Source organism: Chroicocephalus ridibundus, chromosome 1 (genome assembly GCF_963924245.1).
Source record: "Chroicocephalus ridibundus chromosome 1, bChrRid1.1, whole genome shotgun sequence".
Lineage (NCBI taxonomy): Eukaryota > Metazoa > Chordata > Aves > Charadriiformes > Laridae > Chroicocephalus > Chroicocephalus ridibundus.
The window spans coordinates 164069452-164086888 of record NC_086284.1 but is presented as its reverse complement, the minus strand read 5'-3'; the positions used below and the strand labels follow the sequence as shown (position 1 = coordinate 164086888).

The following is a 17437-nucleotide window of genomic DNA, read 5'->3' as shown; positions in this document are numbered from 1 at the left end:
AAAACACAGTCATGCGCTGACGTCACCCTCGCCCCGCCCCCCCCGCCGCCGCCGCGCGGGGGGGGGGCTCCACCCTGTCCTTAAAGCGGCGGCTCAACCTGAAGGCGCCCGCGGTGACACGCTGCCGGGCTATGAATGCAGCCACTCCCCAGAAACTGCTGGTTTCCCCCCAAATTCTGGGGTGACGCACGCCACACGCGGGAGCGGAACGCCCCCGCCCAACCCCAGCACAATGGGGACGCTGCCACTTTAAGAAGAGCACCCCTTCCCTCCCCGCCCCTCAACAAAGATGGCGCCCCCCGCCTTTCCGCCCTCCTCCGCGATGGCGGCGGGCGTGACGCAGCGGCGCTGGCCGCGCTCCCCCGCCCCAATCGCCCCTCCCCGGGGGGGGGGAGCGGCGCCGCTGATTGGCCCGCCCCCGGGGGGCGGTGCGGTGATTGGCGGGCGGGCCGTGCAGCGGGCCGGGGGCTCCGCGCGGGGGAGGCTGGGGGCCCGTCGTACTCCGCGGCCACCGCCGCCACCGCCCGCTGGGCCCTGGGCCCGGCACTGCCAGGCCGCGGGTCCGCCCTCAGCCCCGGGCTCCGCTCCGCCTCCCCCGGCCGCAGGCGCCTCCTCCCAGCGCGGGCAGGTGGCGGAGGCGGGAGGTTTCCCGCCGGGGCGGTGGGGTACGGCCGGCGGGAGGGCGGTGGGCCTGAGGCGCTGAGGAGAAGCGGGCGCGCTTCCCCCGAGGCGCCAGGAAAGCGAGCCGCAGGTGCCGGCTCCGGGCTTCCCCCCCCTCCCCGGGTGGGGCGTCACTCCGGCGGCTCTCGGTTCTCCTTTCCCCGGTGACTGAGTTCAGGGAAGGACAGGGGTCGGGCCGGTCACCGCGTTTCCCTCAGGCCGCGGGGGCAGAAGCCGCCTGAGGCTCCAGAAAGATGCAGTTCTTTGGGCGGCTGGTGAACACCATCAACAGCGTCACCCAGATATTCACGAACCCGTACCGGGTGAAGGAGGTGCCGGCTGCCGAGTATGCGGCTCACACCTGCCTGAGGAAGGAGGGCAGGGTGGCCCTGTATAAGAACAGCCTCGCTCACTCGTGGGATTGCGTGCTGGTGAATCCCCAGAGCCCGCAGGTCACTTTCCGGTAAGTGATAGACCTTTAGCAGTCAGTACTGAAGCATGAAACGAAACGAAAGAGACGAAATCTCCAGTCTCGGGACCGCAGTGCTCCGTGGCTGTGGGTGTGGGGTGATGTGTCTGGTCAGCGGGTGGGCTCGTGAGGAGTAGGAGGCCCCTGCGTGTGCTGGTGGAGGAGCTGTCATCAAAACATCTTGCAAGAACAGGGCAGGACAGAGTCCAAACACTGTGAAAACAAGCAACTATGAAATAGGTACCCAGGTCAGAATATCCACAGGTACACGCACTTATACATATTGCTGCTGTAGCATCTGGAGCACAGGATACTTCAGCCCAAAAGTTAATGTTCCTCAGGAAGAGGGGGTGCTCTCTGCTAATGGAGTAGGCTCCCTTTGTCTTTGGAACAAGTGTGACACCAGACAAGGAGGAATAGGAAAGTCCCCAGCACTAATGTTTGGAGAAGAGCTGCTTATCTCACATACATGGGATGGAGGTTACTTCTTTGAGCAGGACCAACACTGCGTTTGCCTTTCCTCCAGGCTCTTCCAACTCGATAACGAAGCAGATGCCCTGGTGCGTTTTGAGCAGTATGCTGGGCAGCTGCGCCCTTTCTACGAGAGCTCGTGCCAGCCCTTGTCACTGGAGGAGCTCCAGCAGCTCAGTGACTGCTTTCGCAACCACCCCAGCTGGTCCTCGGCACACGTTGCAGTGGAGTTCGGCCATCGTGAGAGCTTCCGGCACAACCACATTCTGAGGCAAGGGGCAGGAGGGGTCTCTGGTGGGCCTGGTGCTGGGAACAAGCTCGGGAGGGCAGGCTAGGCCAGGCTACGGTATCCTGGATTGATGTACCAAAGCAACGTGGGCTGCTGCTTGGGAGACCTTAACACCTATGGTTATTGCAGAGGTCGAGTTTAAAAGCGCTGGCCTTGGTGTGTCTTGCCTGAATGACAGATGTGGTAGCAAAGTGGGTCCGATGGTTGCTTAGTGTAAGCTTACTGGTGGGCTTTCAGCCTGCTGCTGTGGACCAGAGCTCTGGTGCTTGAGGTAAAGGATTGAACTGTAGGTAGAAACACTAATTAGACTCTTACAACCCTTGTGGAGCTGCATTTTGGAGGGGGTTATACCTGACTGTAAACCGCACGAGAGGAGGAACAGTAGGACTGTCTCTCTGGAAACAGTTTTTGGCCACACGCTCTTGCTCTCTTTCTGTGGGGAAGTTCATTGAGGATAGGGGGGACTAGTGAGGAGTCAGGGGACTGGGGGACTAATGGCAGCACCTCTGCCAGGTTGCTGACTGTAACGTGTCTCCTGCCTTCCTTTGGGCAGAGGGAGCTGCTTGCATGTAGGGGCGGAGGAGGGAGCAGTGTGTCAGGGAGAGGGTCCATGGCAGGGCTGCTTGGTGGCCCTTCACTGTGCTCCTTCCTTTGCAAGAGGCCAAGCTTTTGTGAACGTCGTGGTTCGCACCAGCTGGGCCCGTCACAGGCACAGAAAGTACCTTCGTATCAGCTCCCAGGGTGGCTACATGTCCTTGTCTTCACACCCTTCCTTGGCCTCACGTTGACGCCTCTTTTGCAGCTGTGTGAACAGCACTGACAGTGAGGATGGCTGCACCCCACTGCACCTGGCGTGCCGCAAGGGAGACATGGAGTGCTTGCTGGAGCTGCTGGAGTGCCACGCGCGGGTGGACATTACCGACAGGAACGGGGAGACCGTTTTCCACTATGCTGTGCGAGGGAACAGCCCCCAGATCGTTGAGGTGGGAGCGACTTCAAAGCTGAGGGGGAGTGGGACTAGAATGGGTCCTCTCTGTGCTGTGTGGAGGGAGACAGGAAAATAGCTGCAGACAGGGGAGAAAAAGTCAAATCTCCCTGCTGCAGCATCGAGTTAATGCTTGAGGCTGATTTCAGCCTTTTTCTTCCCCCTTTACTGGCGCTATTTCCTGTAAGCTGGCTCCATATTCCACCCTGCAGTGGAACAGGGGTATTAAGCAAGTTTCCTCAGAAAGTGTCCTTCGTTGCTATTTGCATCAGGGCTTCATCCTGCCTTTCCCCAGGCCCTTGGCTGTCCCTTGTCGCTCTCCTCTGAGCAGGGTATTTGCTTCTGGGCAGAGTGCTCCCGTGGGGGACCATGTGTTTATGCTGCTGTGGGGGAGTGTGTGCTGCGCACAGGACAGTTTGGAGCCGCTGTGGTCTCTCCTGAGCCTACAGAAGCTGTTGTTTGAACTGAGCAGCCTTGCGTGGGGGACAGTCATCAGAGCCTCGAGGCAGAGACGGTCTGAAGCCAGAGGCGTTCTCGATTGCTGAGAAGTGCTGGGCAGAGTGACAGGGTTCGTGAGGGTGTGGGTGGCATTCCACCTTGGTTCCTCAGGTCTGTCAGCTCCCTAGCACCTAGTGTGAGACCAGCTCTCCTCTGCTGCTGCACCCCCTACATTTGCCCAATACCTGTTGTGACAGCTCTCCCTCCTCCTGCCAGACTGTGCGGGGGTTTCCTAAGGAGCGATGGGGGAGGGATGACGATCGGAGCTTGCCATGCTGTAGAGCAGGGCAGTTAAGATCTTTGTATTAAAAAGATTTTTCTGATGGCGGCAACTTGGCTTGTAGTTACAGAAATAATTCCCAGTCTGATCTGTCTCCTGTTTGTTTCTTTTCTCTCTTGATTCCGTGATAAAATAGAGAAAAGCAACTTTAAATTCCTGCTTCTCTTGTGCGCAAGCAGGGCTTGCAGGGTTTCCCCAGCATGGCAGTGGGATATTTTTGTGTAACAAATCAGTCAGCTGGTAACAGGTCTAAACTTTACATGGAGAACAGGAAAATTCCTTCAAACATATCCCTACACGTGTATTTTAAAGATAATCCTGTCTGTATCCAAAAGCAATGGTGGGCTTGCAGGGAAGGTTGAGCCCCTGCTTGCTGACTGACCGTGGTAACTGGTGGGGCCGTACCAGGAGAGGAGACTATTGGTTTCAGTTATTGCGCTCATTCAGTTGGGCTGACTTTTGTTCACTCGGTGTTACTGTTCCGCAGCTGATGGTGAAAGTCGTCTAGGCTGTGTTGTTCAAGGTTGTGTAAACACTTTGTGACTGAGGGGTGTCTCAGGGGCACGTGGGCCAGAGGAATAGGGCACAGAGAGTAGTGATCAACCCTCTGGGGAGAGAAAACAGGGAGCACTTCCATAGCTACTGTTGTTGGAAGCAGGGGTGGAGAGGACAGGCTGTAGCGTTGTGAGGAGCCCAGTGCTCCGGAGTGTCCTCCGAGCTCAGAGAGACAACCAACACTCTTCTATGTCTCTCTGTATGTATTTATCTATTGTCTCCTCTTCCCAGCTCCTGGGCAGAACCCCGACTACTGGCTTGGACCACCTGAGCCACGAAGGGCTGACTGCTCTGCATCTCGCTTGTCAGCTGGGCAAAGAGGACATGGTTCGGTCTCTGCTGAAATGCCGTGCCAGCTGCAGCGTCATGGGGACGCTGGGCTACCCCATCCACACAGCACTGAAGTTCTCCCAGAAGGGGTAAGGAACCGCTTGGCTGCCAGAACAGGGCTCTTCCTCCAGTCTGGGGACCTGTCTGCTTGCTCAGGGTTGTCCGAGACTGAACCCCTTTTAGGGCAGTGCTTGGTAGGAAGATGTCCCGTGCTGTCCTCTGCTGCGTCACCAAGATGGCAAAAGAACAGAGAAGTGCTGGTGTGGAAAAGAAAGAAACACTTTCAGGAAAAAAAAAAATGTTTTTCCCTGAATTTATCTGTGTATATTATTTAGTATCAGACATCAGGAGAAAGACACAGATGTTTTAAAAAAATGTTGGTGAAATACTTCTTTCTCAGAATGACCCATGAGGAGATAATGTACTGATGCTTAAATAGTATTGCTAATTGCTGTACCTCTGTCTTTGAGTGCTCTGATCCTAATAAGCTTTCATTTCAAAGCCTAGTTATTCCTGTCTCCTGTGGGCCAAAGGTACTCTTGACTCTTAATAACGCTCTCTGGAACTGAATCAAAAGAGACACGATGTTTACTCCCTGTTTTGTTTTCCCTGGAGAAATTTGATTCTCTTTGTATGTGCTTTATAATACTTAACTTTCATAGAGTGTCCGAGCTCTACCAATAGGGCTCTCAAGTCAACACTAGCTGCTGCAGCATTTTGAAAAGTGCTTTCCAACCTTAGAGATACATTCACAAGTCAAAAATGTACTTAGGTCCCTTAGTTTGCAGTGGGGCTCGATCTCTTGTACATGGTTTATTTGGTGGTGTTTCAGAGTGGAGAGCATATACTTACTTGTTTCTTAAGTGTGCCTACCCACACTTTCTAGGCACTAGGTACTAGTCGAGTCACAGTAGGTGTGATTTTTCACTTGTAGGGAAGTATACAGATTCTTAATTTAAGCAAGTATTTAACTCTTTCGGTTTTATCCCTACATTTCCACAGAGAGAGAGAGGGAGAAGAGAAGAATTTCCCCTTGGGTCTTGAGAGTTTATAGAAATGCCATATTCCTGTATTGGAGAAGCACCCAGATGTTGCTCCACCACTTGGATTTGGGAAGGAATTATCCTGCTTCCTCCAAACGCTGTGCTGTTTGTACGCTTCCTGCTGCGCCCTTCCTTTCTAAAAAGAGCAAAACAAAGCTGCAGCTGAGGAACTTGCAGGTGTTGCAGGGAGCCTGCTGTTGCTGAAGGGTTTCCTGAAAGGCTCTGGGCGGGAGGCAGCTGCTGATACGAGTGGAGGTGTGAGTCAAGACGGCAGTTACCCATCCCTTCATCTCATTGTCTTTGCCAGGTGTGCCCAGGCCATCCTCGAGGTGGATGCCAGCCAAGTTCGCTCCAAGGACCCACGCTATGAAGCTACTCCGCTACACTGGGCGAAGAAGGCAGAGGTAAATGGAGCCAATGCGTGGCCCGTGCTGCCACTCAGCACCTGGTTAATTCCTCCTGCTGCCAACCTCTCCCTTTCCTGAGAGCATGTACAGAGCCCTGGGAGTGTCAGAGCCCAGACAGCACCTTGGTGTTTGATTCTCTTTGCCCTGTGCTGATCAGTCCTGTTTGCCACAGGGGACGGAGCAGTGGAGACTTGCAGTGAAACAAACTGATGGGCTCATCCCTAGTATGTCATCCGTGTCTGTCAAACTGACAGCTGACAGCTTGTCCCTTTTCCGTTTTTGTTGGGGGAATTGCAGCAGTGTCACTGTTACCCCTGGGGGGAGCTCTTTTCTCTCATTAGTGGCAGTTTCATGGAAGGATGGAAGGAAGCAGACTGATGTCTTGAAAACTGCAGGAAGAGTGTGAGGTAGGCACAGGGTGGTGGCGTGTAGGTTACAGTCCATCTTCTGCCAGAGATGGGCAGATCGGTGGTGTGATATGCCATGCTGGAGCACCCAAATAGTGCTTGTTGCAAGCAGAGGACGTTCCCTGTGGCAGGACTGTTTTCCCGCCTGCAGTATCACATCCCTCTTAGAAATGTCGTGTGGAGTTTCAGAGCAGACATAAATCTGCTTGGCTTATAAAGAGGAGAATATCAAAAAGCAAACTTTTTCCTTCCAGTCTGCAAGGATTCTGGCTTGAGTAGGAACTGTTTTTTCTCCGTTGCTCTCAGACAGTTGCTGCACTTGCATATAAGTCCCAAAACATCCAGAAGCTCTAGCCAGAATGTGAAACCACCAGCTAGATCTGCGGTAAAACAGAGAAACCCCATCCCCAGTGCTTGGAACAATGCAGCTGGCATCTGCCAGCCAGCTGCATCCAGACTAAGGCTCCCTCCTCTTCCTCTGCTTTGCTTGCCATGAGACCTGGATCATTTGAGCACCCGGGCAGTTGTCCTCATGATCGCTTTCTCTCTTCCTGACCTGCCATGTGCATGCTTGGGCACAGATGACACAGCTGCTGCTTGAGTACGGCTCTGAGGTGAATTTGACCAGCCGGACGGCTGACATGGCTCTGCACATTGCGGTCAAGAGGGGACGCTTTGACTGTGCCATGGTACTGCTGACACACGGGGCCCACACCAACGCCAGGGGTCAGGATGGCAACACACCGCTGCACCTGGCCATGAAGGTGAGTTTTCTGCAGAGGCTGCTGGGAAGGAGAGAGAGATTTTTCTTGAAGGGTCGAGGCAGGGACAGACTCCTTTGAAATCCTAGCTGTAGTCTTTCATGGGATGATCCCTTGTGGGTGCTTTGGCTAATGAAAGAGGAGGGAGGGAATGAGAGATGATGTAGCCAGGCAGAGCGTGGCTCTTGACTGAGCTTTCTCTTGTCCCCTAGCATGACCACCTGGATATGATCAAAGCGATCGTCGTGTTTGGAGGAGATGTCGAGATCCCCAATGATTTTGGGGAGACACCGGGGCTGTTGGCAGCCAGGAGCAGCAAAGGTGAGGGAGCATGTCGGCAGCCTTGCAGGGTAAACCCAGCATTCTGTCTCCCCTTGGTGGCCAAAACAGTGTCTTGTGGAGAGGTGAAAACATGCCAAGCACGGGTGATGCTTCTCCAACACGCTTTCCCAGCTTCTAGTTGCTTACAGGGTAGGCACTTCCTGAGCTAGCAGCGTAGGCTTTGTATTAACAGCCCTTGATGAATTTCTCTTCTATGAGACAGAGATGCAAGAGGAAAAGCTGGCACGCGCTCCCCCTCTTTGAAGCCACAGTGTCGGGCACTGCAGGCTCACAACGGGATGATGCAGTGCTGCTGAACCACCCAGGCGTAAGCAGACACGGGGGTTTCTGCAGTGGCAAGAAGTGTGTGGCACACACCCTTGAAGCTGCACAGCATTGGGTACTCCTGCCGTGCACAAGTCCTGATGCTTGGTGTTAGGGGAGAGATACCCAGGACATGCTTTCCCCTTCCCCAGGTCATCCCAGAGGGTTTCGTGAGGGTTGGGGCTGCTGTGGATTTAGCAGAGCCCCTCCCAGTGTGTGCGTGCACTGATTCTCTTTCTGATCTGTGACTCCCCCTTCGTCACCTAAGGTGCGAACCGGAAAGTGCTCTTAGACCTGCTGCAAACTGTAGGGACCGAACGCTGCCACCCACCCAACCCTGACTCCCCAAGCCTGGCACCATCTGCCGCCTCCTTCCTGGAAGGCCAACCTTCCTCGCGGAGCAGCTTCAGCAGCTTAGGTAAAGCCTTCCCTAGCCCTCCCTCGCTCTCCTCCCTTCTTGCTTCACAGTGCTGTCTCAGATCCCTTCTTCAGATGGGCCGTGTGCTGGGGACAATCTCCTAGCTGTCTGGCGTCCTCATTCAGCTTTTGCAGGATCTTGTCACTTTTCTCTGTTTCTCCTGTGTGCATACTCTGAACTCTTGCACCATAAAATTTTGTCTTCTAGACGATGCAGCTCTGTAAAAAGGAAAGGGACAACTGATTCCCTCATCCCTCTGGAAGAGGTGTAGGACTTAGTTGCTTGCATGTACTTTATCCACTGGGTCGTGTACAGAAGGGGAGGTACTTGCTGGTCTGCCTTGAGGACCTCCCAGTGTCATGCTGGTCACAAGGAAATTAGAAATGCTGTTCATTCAGATCCCTGGAGGCCAGCGGCTGGGAGAGGGAAGGGTTGAAGCCCAAGGATAAGTGACCTTGGTTACAAGGTTTATGTTATGCGTAGGACAAGCCAAAGTTGGGATATATGGTTGTGCCATAGCTTGTGCTGCATACTGCGCAGACTCTGTGAATAAGCCCATGGGTCTATATTAAGTGCTTGGCTTTCCTCTTCCAGGGAGCTCTGGAGCTCAGGCACAGGCAGCGTGAGGGGTTACGGAGTGGGCAGTGGGTGAGTTGGCTTGGAGGGAGGCTTTGACCCTCGTGAGGGGTGTGCAGGCAGATAACAGCTGCCTGGGGTCCATTTTCCCTCTCAGGTTGGTGGTTTCCTTTGCAAAGGCGCTCCTGTGGGGCTAGAGGAGAACACCCTCACACTCCCTGGAGTGCCTCTGTGTTGCCACAAGTGTCACTGGCTGGTGACACCAGGATTTTCATCTCACTGTGGACTTGTGAAGGCGACCCCCCAACTTTCAGTTCTGATGCAGTGACAGAGCAACGTCCTTTTTCGTCCTGGACTCTGGCCCTTGAAGAAATTCCTCACCACATTCGTTGTCATCCGCAGCCACCTTCCGGCCTGGGTGCTGGCAGGAGTATTTAACGTCTCTCCCCCTGTTCTTTCTTGTTTTGGTTTCACAGGCTGGCTTCTCACCTAGGCTGGATTGGTGCCCCACACCCAGGGTGGCCTGGGTGTACATCAGCTGTGTGGTAATGACAAGCCACCCTGTCCCCACAGCTCTCCTGCCTAGGTTACCTCGCAGGAGTAGATTTAGGTTTTATCTTACGGCTTGCAGTAAACTGCGTAGTGGGCACGCTGCTGGGCTCTGCCTTTTCTCTCACCTACTGTGCTCATCACCTGCTTCTACAAATCCTTCATCTTTGCCAGTGCATCTCCAGCTGCCTGCTCTAAAGGATGGGGTTTCTCCTCTTTGGTGCAGAGTTTAATCTGGGGGGGTACCTGGTGGCTATGGGTAGGATGGCTTGTGTCTCCTGCAGGGAGCTTTATTTGATTGGGAAGGGAGTCAGCTGTTCTCTGTGTGATTGTGGTAGAAATGATTTACTGTAGGGGTGGGAGGTTTGGGTGCTTTGACCAAGTTTTCTGGGGACAGAGAGAAAGTAGGAAGAATAATTGAAGGTTTTCTAATTGATTAAGTATAATTTGGTTGACTAGTATCTCTGAGGCACATATCAGAGGGTTCAGGTAGCAAAGTGGTCTCTAATTTTTTTTTGTCTTTTGCATGTTCCTGGCCCTCTAGGATATAAGGACCTTCTCTATGTTTCCACAACACTCGGACAGTTCTTGAAGGCACCAGATGTTGTGGACTCGCCCAGTGAAGGTAGAAGAAAGTAAGTGAGGAACAGCTTCTGCCCAGGCTCCTGTGCAACTTGAAGGTGAAAGCCATGTGTGTGAATTCTCCCCACCCACACCCGTGGATGTGGTATCCTCAGAGATTACATTATTTAACGTCCATTGACCTTGCAATTTTTGGCAGAACCTTGTGCCTGTTCTTGCCTGCAGCCCTGGAGCTGCAGTGGAGCCCAAGCTCAGCAGGTGAAACCGCTGCTCTGTCCCTCCCCTCTGCCGCTGGGCACGAAAAGCCGTTTTGGCTTTGTGTGTGAAGATTTCCCTGTCTTCACACGCTGCACTGACCCTCACCCAGCTCCTTTACTGGGCTGTGCCACTGCCTTGGCAGTGCCTACACCTCGCCTCGCGTGGAGCAGTTGGCACTGAAGTGCTGCTGGTAGGATCTTAGGGCTGTCTGCTTTTTAATTATGACACAATATACATTACTGCATAATAAGGGACCTGCACCAGCTCTAGTGAGGCATATCTAGCCAGGTCCAGTCTTATTTGCATCTGAGGAAGCACCAGTGTATTTATTTGTTTGCTGACTATGCTGTCCACAGCGGCGTTCTTGTTACTGTGGTACGCTGTGATTTGTAAGCTGTCCCACAGCTCCCAGTCACCTGTGTCTGTCTCTCTCCAGTCACGATCGCCTCCTGTGCCTGGATGGAGGGGGCATCCGGGGCCTGGTGCTCATCCAGCTCCTCCTGGCTATCGAAAAGGCTGCGGGCCGTCCCATTCGTGAGATTTTTGACTGGATCGCAGGGACCAGCACTGGGGGGATCTTGGCCTTGGCTATTGTACATGGTGAGGACAGAGCAAATAATGGGCCCCTTCTCACTCTTGTCGGCTCGAGCGCTCCTCTGCGCGGAGCAGATGTGGGGTGGGAGCTGCCTCTCTGAGGTTTGTTGTCCCTGCCAAAGAAGGGAAGGGATGTTCTTTAATGAAGGAAAGCCTAGACCTGGCTTTGCGCTTGCTTCTCACATCAGCTGGCCTTGATCAGCTTTCTGGGGTTTGGGAGGTGTGTGGTGGCAGAGTGCAATGTTCTCTTCTTCCTACTCTCTCCCTCCATGGGGGTTTTACAGCAAGGTGATCGACACTTTCTGGTAGTGGGAAAGTACTCTCCAAGCTTGCCCGCCCTTTTTAATCTTTCCTAGTCATGCTGCTGAGGTCTGAGCAGATGGCAGGCAGCCTGGGAAGGGGATGGGATTGGGAATGATGCCTCCCATCTCCTGCTTGTCCTGGAGAGTCCCATCTCTGATGTGCTGTTTGTTCTGCCTGCCCTTCCCCCCTCCCCCTGCTCCTGCCGATGCTATTACCCATCTCAGGGAAGTCCATGGACTACATGCGCTGCCTGTACTTCCGCATGAAGGACATGGTGTTCCGGGGTTCTCGGCCCTACGAGTCGGAGCCCCTGGATGAGTTCTTGAAGAAGGAGTTTGGGGAAAACACCAAAATGACAGATGTCCGAAAACCCAAGTAAGTCCTGCCTGGGGCTGCACTGTTTGATGCTCTCCTGAGTGTGCTCTAGACCCCTCTCAGCAGAGATGCTCAGCTTCTCCTTAGAGCAGATCTGTAGGAGCGCGATGTGCAAACTGTTGAAGCCATAAGTACGTTTTTTTCCTATTTTACTCATTCTGTCATGTCTTCTTCCCCAGGGTTATGGTGACAGGGACGTTGTGTGACCGGCAGCCAGCTGAGCTCCACCTTTTCCGGAATTACCCTGTACCAGAGACGAAAACCTCCACGGAATACAAGACAAGTGCATCTTTCAGACCACTCACTCAGCCAGAAGGTAAATGCTGGCACACAGCAGTCCAGCTGGTTGGCAGAGGAGGGGGCCATCCCTCAGAGGCAGAAGATTCTTCCTCCCATTGCTCTGAAAATTGAGGTGTCCCAGCAATCCCTTATCTTGACTTGTAGCTTTGTCCTAAGGATGGTTCCCTTTTCTCCTCTTTCCTGCTCCCTTGGCTTCTCTTGTACCAGGAAGAGGGGCTGGCTAGAGAGGTTCATGAGGAAGGAGTCTGCTGGAGGAGTCCTGTGTACAGTCAGTGCCTTTCCCTGGGCTCCCAGGAGCAGATTAACATGGAAAAACTGTGTAACTGAAGCATGCAGCTGCCTCCAGCTTGCTGCTTTCTTTGTCTGGCAAACCTAACCGGTTCACCCTCAAAATAGCAGCAATGAAGCTGGTAGAGAACAAATTTGACCCAGGATATGTAAAAAGTGGTGAGAACATCCTTTAAAATCCCACAAAAGAATCCTGTGCATCCAGGCAGAGGACCTTACTGTTGGGAGAAAGAGGCAGAACTATCTAGGGCAGGGTCTTCTGGGATTGCAAGCCCTTCTGCTTTGTGTTGGTGAAGGTGAGGTGGTACTTGCACACGGGAAAGTTGCTGCAACAGGCTGTTTGTTTTCTCTCCCTCCAGACCAACTTGTATGGCGCGCTGCCCGCTGCAGCGGTGCGGCTCCCACTTATTTCCGGCCTATAGGCCGCTTTCTGGATGGTGGGCTGCTAGCCAACAACCCAACCCTCGATGCCATGACGGAGATCCATGAGTACAACAAGACGCTGATCAAAAAGGTGAGGGGAAAATCCTGGCCCTGACTGGTAACTGGGGCTTTATTGCCTCCACTGAGCCTTGCTTGAAGGGGAAGGAGGTTTGGGAACGGATGCCTCTCTAGTGGATAAACAAGTTAGCAGTGCAGCACCCTAGAAGAGAGCATATGGAGCGGGATATGTGTTGGGAATGGTGGCGGAGAGGTGAAATACCTCTTCTGAGAAAGGTGTGAGACGGGAAGGCAGCCCTATTAGCATGTCCTTGCTACTTTCAGCGATGATGATTCAGTTGATGGTTGTGTATGGCCCTTGACATGTCTCTGCAGGGCCTTTTCCTGCCCCAAAAGAAATGGAGAAGACAATAGTAGGGCACTCTGTCAGGCTGAAGAGTGACTGCTTTCTGTGGTGTGGCAAGCTTCTCAGAAAGATGACTAACTACTGGCAGCTACTGCTCCCTGTAGCTGAAAGGGGAGGTGTGTTGCCAAAATGACTGAAAGAGTTGGACTGTTTCATAGTCATCTGATCCTAGGCCTCATCTTTGGGGTGATCCCATGGGTTTGGGTGCAGCCAAGGGTGTAAGGGATGGAACAGTGCAACTGTTGAAGTCATGTGGATTATACCCGTCTCATCAGGCAGCACTAAAGGGGGGGGACGGGGGAGAGAAAAGCCTTTTGCCTTGGCTTTCAGAGCTTCCCTAAGACTGCTGTGAAGGATATGCTCTGCCTTAATTGTTGGTCCTTGCAAACAAATCTTTTGTTTGTCCACAGGGTCAGAGGCAGGAAGCAAGAAAACTGGGGTTGGTGGTCTCCCTGGGGACAGGGAAGCCTCCGCAGGTCCCGGTGAGCTCTGTGGATGTCTTCCGCCCCTCCAACCCTTGGGAGCTGGCGAAGACCGTCTTTGGGGCCAGGGAACTTGGCAAGATGGTGGTGGATTGTGTGAGTACTGGGAGGAGGGGATGGGGGAAGGCCCCTGGGGCTGCTTGCAGGGAGGGAGCAAAGGTTTCCAGTCTTCAGCTTCTTCCTTTTAGAAGAAAATCGTATTTCCTTGGAACTGCTCCAACCATGGCCAGTTCAAGGAATGGATTTAGTGGGTAACCTAAGAATTGTGGGAGCACAGCAGGTCTGAAGGCCTGTCTGCCTGTTGGGGTTTCAAGTGCCAAGGGAGGTGCAGTTCCTGCAGCTGTAAGGAGCTAAGGTGTGGGAGAGCTAAGGATAGGATGGTGGTCAGTGACCCCAGAACCTTTGCAGGTGTCAGTTTGTTAAACGTGGTATCTTTCCAGGGAGCATTGATTGTCATCTGAGCAACCTGGACCAAAAAAATCAAGCCTCAGAAAATTAATTTTTCTTTAGAAAATCTTTGTTATCCCCACTGGGGAAATTAGCAAATGCTAGAGAAGTGGGAGTATCGCCAATAAAAAGCAGGAGTTCAGAGCTGTGGGTAGGAGTGTGTGATAGGCATACGTTCTTGGATGCTTCGGAAAGAAGCTTATTAAATGAAAACACTCCGAGTGAATGAAACCACAAAGACCAGAACTGTGTGATCTTAATTCTGTGGCTTTATCTCCTCTTAGCTTTCTAAAGCCAGAAAATACCTGGAGAGGTCCCTCTGCTTCCCCTGTCTTTTATTTCAGGGATCCCAGGGAAGCTGTCCCTGGACAGCCCAGAGAGCCTGCAGTGTCACAGGCTCTACTGGTATTGGGCTTGGACAAAAATAGATAGAGATGAAATCCCAATGAGGCTGTGATTCAGATCATCCTGGGGGTTTCTTTTAAGGGAATCCACTCAGTGCTGTGGTGGATGGAGAATCTGTAGGGTGCAATTCCTTGTGTCCTAAGGATCAGGAGCATTGTTCTTATATTAAAAAAAAAATAAAAAAAACCCCAAAACCAACAAACAAAAAGCCACCCCGCTCTTAGTGGTGAATGTTGCCATCCAAGATGCACTTGTTCCTTGTTTTTCCTCTCCCTCTGCGGCTTGCGCAAGTTCGACTTGGTGCCAAGGGAGCCTCTTGCAGGCAGGGGGAGAGCAGTGTGACAGTCAGGCTCTAACTGTGGGCCTGTTTCTCCTGCAGTGCACTGACGCAGATGGCCCAGCTGTGGATCGTGCCAGAGCCTGGTGCGAGATGACGGATGTCCCATATTTCCGGTAGGAGCTTCCTTTCCGCTCTCTGCACCGACCTATTTTTATCCCTCTCACTTCAAACCTGGCTGCGGCATGCTTCGTCCCAAATTGTGTTCCCTCTAGCAGCATGCCTGCCCAGACCTGTCCCCCCGCCCCCTCTCCTTGTGCCTCGGTGACATATCGGAGGATGCCATGGCCCAGTGGTGGACTGAGCACGCCTTGTCTGGGGTCGGTTAGCGGGGGCTCCGGGGATGCTGTCTAAGAGGATCCGGAGGGGGATGTGCATCCTGCCCTGTTCCACCACGCACAGTGTGTTCTGAGGCTCGTGCCTTACTTAGGTGCTGCCATTGCTGAGCTGTGGCCCAGCCTTGGAGGAGGGGGGAGGCCTCCGCTCTGCTAGATAAGGGCAAGGGAACACCCAGGATGGCCGGAGCCGCTTTGCACAAGTCTTGTGCTCGGCAGGCTGGCTTCCTTGTGGCATTCGCATCTGTGACCAGCTGGTGATGCTGTCTTGCCGTATGCAGGCTCAGCCCTCAGTTGCACACGGAGGTGATGTTGGACGAGGTGAACGACACCGTGCTGGTGAACGCTCTCTGGGACACCCAGCTTTACATCTACCAGCAGCGTGAGCAGTTCAAGCAGCTGGTGCAACATCTCTGCCGATGACAGACCTGGAGGTTCCTGTTCAGTGTCCCCATGGCAAGGAGCAGAAGACACTGAAATGGCTCAGATGTGCCCTTGAACCAAGATGTCGAGGTGGGGGAGGGACTACTACTACTAATAATAATGAGGAATTAATGATATTTAATAGACAATAGCACACATACACATGTATTCCAGGATGCACCTATGTATTCCTGGGCAGCTGTGAAATGCTGACAGATATCTTCATACTGTAGCCCCATCTCTGCTGCTGTGCTCGGTTTTGCTGCCCTGCCCTCTGACCTTACAGCCCTTCCCAGAAGCCAGAGCCCCCACCTACCTGTCTCGAGCTGTAGCAGCTGGAGTCCGTCTCCTGTCTGTGCAGCACCTCCACTGACAAAGCACCGTGCACCTTCCCACGCCATAGAGCGGGCCCCGGCCAGATAAAGCTTCAGAGATTACTTGGCCCACTGGGGCAAAAGTGTTTCGGAGTGTATAGTATGGGGAACAGGAATTATTCTTCCCTCGGCATGCCCAGTTTTAAGGGGAGCAGAAATGCTGGGACTTTCTGCCGTAGATATGATGCGAAATGTTGCAACTGGCCTTGGGAGAAGGGGAAACCTTTCCTGAGCCGGTTGTTCTGTAGCAGCTTTCCCTTTTCCTCTGGGATGGGCTGGCAACACAGGTACTGACTGCACCCAGGCTGGGAGCAGGATCCCCCCCCCCCCAGCCCCAAGAGTGTTTTGTGCCCCCGACTTGCTGTGCTACCCTTTGCTCAAGGGCTGAGATGTGAAAGCCTGTCTCTACGTGCAGCAAGCTCAAGATGAGGGACAATGGCCTTGGCTTGGTAGAGAGATTGTTTCTCTTTATTTGTAACGTGGAATTGAAATGCTCTGAAATCAGTTCCCACCAAAGAAGCTGACCCTGTGACAATTTGGATTTACTTTTTCTACTGATGGAAGTTCCATTGTGAATGCTGCACTACTGAACGTTTCTGCCGTAAATTTTGTGTATTTATAAATAATTTATGTATCTATTTGGAGGCGTTTTGAGGAGTAACCTGGAAAACTGAATTCTTAATCATTTGTTTTTGACTGGACGGACTGCTGTTGCAAACAGTGCTTCTATGCAAGGCTAACATGACCTGAAATAAAGAGAGGATTGGCTTTGGTTCCACTGTCATGCAGTCCGTGATTGCCTTCTCTCTCTCTCTCCCTCCTGTAAAGTCGCAGAGGGGCTCTGAGCTGGCAGCCTCTCAATTTCTTACAGGTAGAAAATAAGGAATTGGGCTTCTTGAGACACAGGATCATACCCTTTGTACAGGCTGGAGAGGTGAATGGCCTGTCCCTGCAGCCAGCCCTGGGAGCACATGTGTGGTGTGGGTGGCTGGCTGTCCCATGAAGCGCAGCATTGCACGTGGGGCTTATCAGCTGTAGCCAGCAGAGAGGCTTTGTACCCTCTCCTGTGTGAGAATCCTCTTGGAGCCGGTCAGGCCTAGAAAGAGGACCACTGAAATCCCTTGGGATACAAATGACTGGAGATGGGGCTTTAATTTTGGTATCCCCAGGTGGTTCCTGGACAAGGTAACTGCTGCAAGCCTGCTGGACCTGGTGCCCACCCATTCCTAAGGGACACTGCTGGCAGAAATGTGGGTGCTGAGTCATGAAAAGGGCTAAAAACTGATTATCTGCCTTCTGATCTTCACTTTCACAAATGAGATTGTGGAATTAAGGGGCTTTTAGTGTGGAGTAAAGGTTTTCTTTTTGCTACATAACAGAGGGGCTTACCTTCCTGTGGAAAAACAAACCCCCGCATCTTGGGATGGAGAGGACGTGAGCTCCCTTCTGCTTTTTGCCCCTGGCTTGCATTCTCCCCTTCTCTTTATAAGCCTGCACCATCTGCAGGGACTTCTCAGAGCGATGCTGTGCTTGGACTCCTTGAACGCAGGCAGGGAGAGCAGGAGGGTTCAGGCACAAGCTCCTGCCTGCTGTTGGGGAATCGCATTGAGACCAGGAAGGGGAGGAAGGTTGAGAGCCAGAGGGCTGAGGCCTGGGGTGGTGGAGTAGTGGGAAGGGAAGAGGTGAAACCCATTTTGAGCTTTCCTTATGTTTGCTTCCCCCTAGTTAGTTGTTGCCGGCGATG

At 53.0% G+C, this 17437-nt stretch overlaps 1 protein-coding gene across 2 annotated transcripts; it reads left to right on the top strand.

Moving 5' to 3' along the window:
- Window positions 1–509: 509 nt before the first annotated feature.
- On the top strand, window positions 510–16477 carry PLA2G6 (phospholipase A2 group VI). 2 transcript variants are annotated; one of them, XM_063322424.1, is made up of 16 exons: window positions 510–1123; window positions 1656–1871; window positions 2692–2872; window positions 4439–4626; window positions 5888–5984; window positions 6976–7158; window positions 7368–7476; window positions 8069–8218; window positions 9888–9978; window positions 10620–10783; window positions 11305–11455; window positions 11635–11771; window positions 12403–12557; window positions 13301–13468; window positions 14604–14677; window positions 15178–16477. In XM_063322424.1, the coding sequence occupies exons 1-16, from the start codon at window positions 915–917 to the stop codon at window positions 15317–15319; spliced, it is 2415 nt and encodes an 804-aa protein (XP_063178494.1). In that variant the 5' UTR covers window positions 510–914; the 3' UTR covers window positions 15320–16477. The 2 variants fall into 2 exon arrangements, with proteins under 2 accessions (XP_063178494.1, XP_063178496.1); XM_063322426.1 differs by lacking the exon at window positions 8069–8218.
- Window positions 16478–17437: the final 960 nt, after the last annotated feature.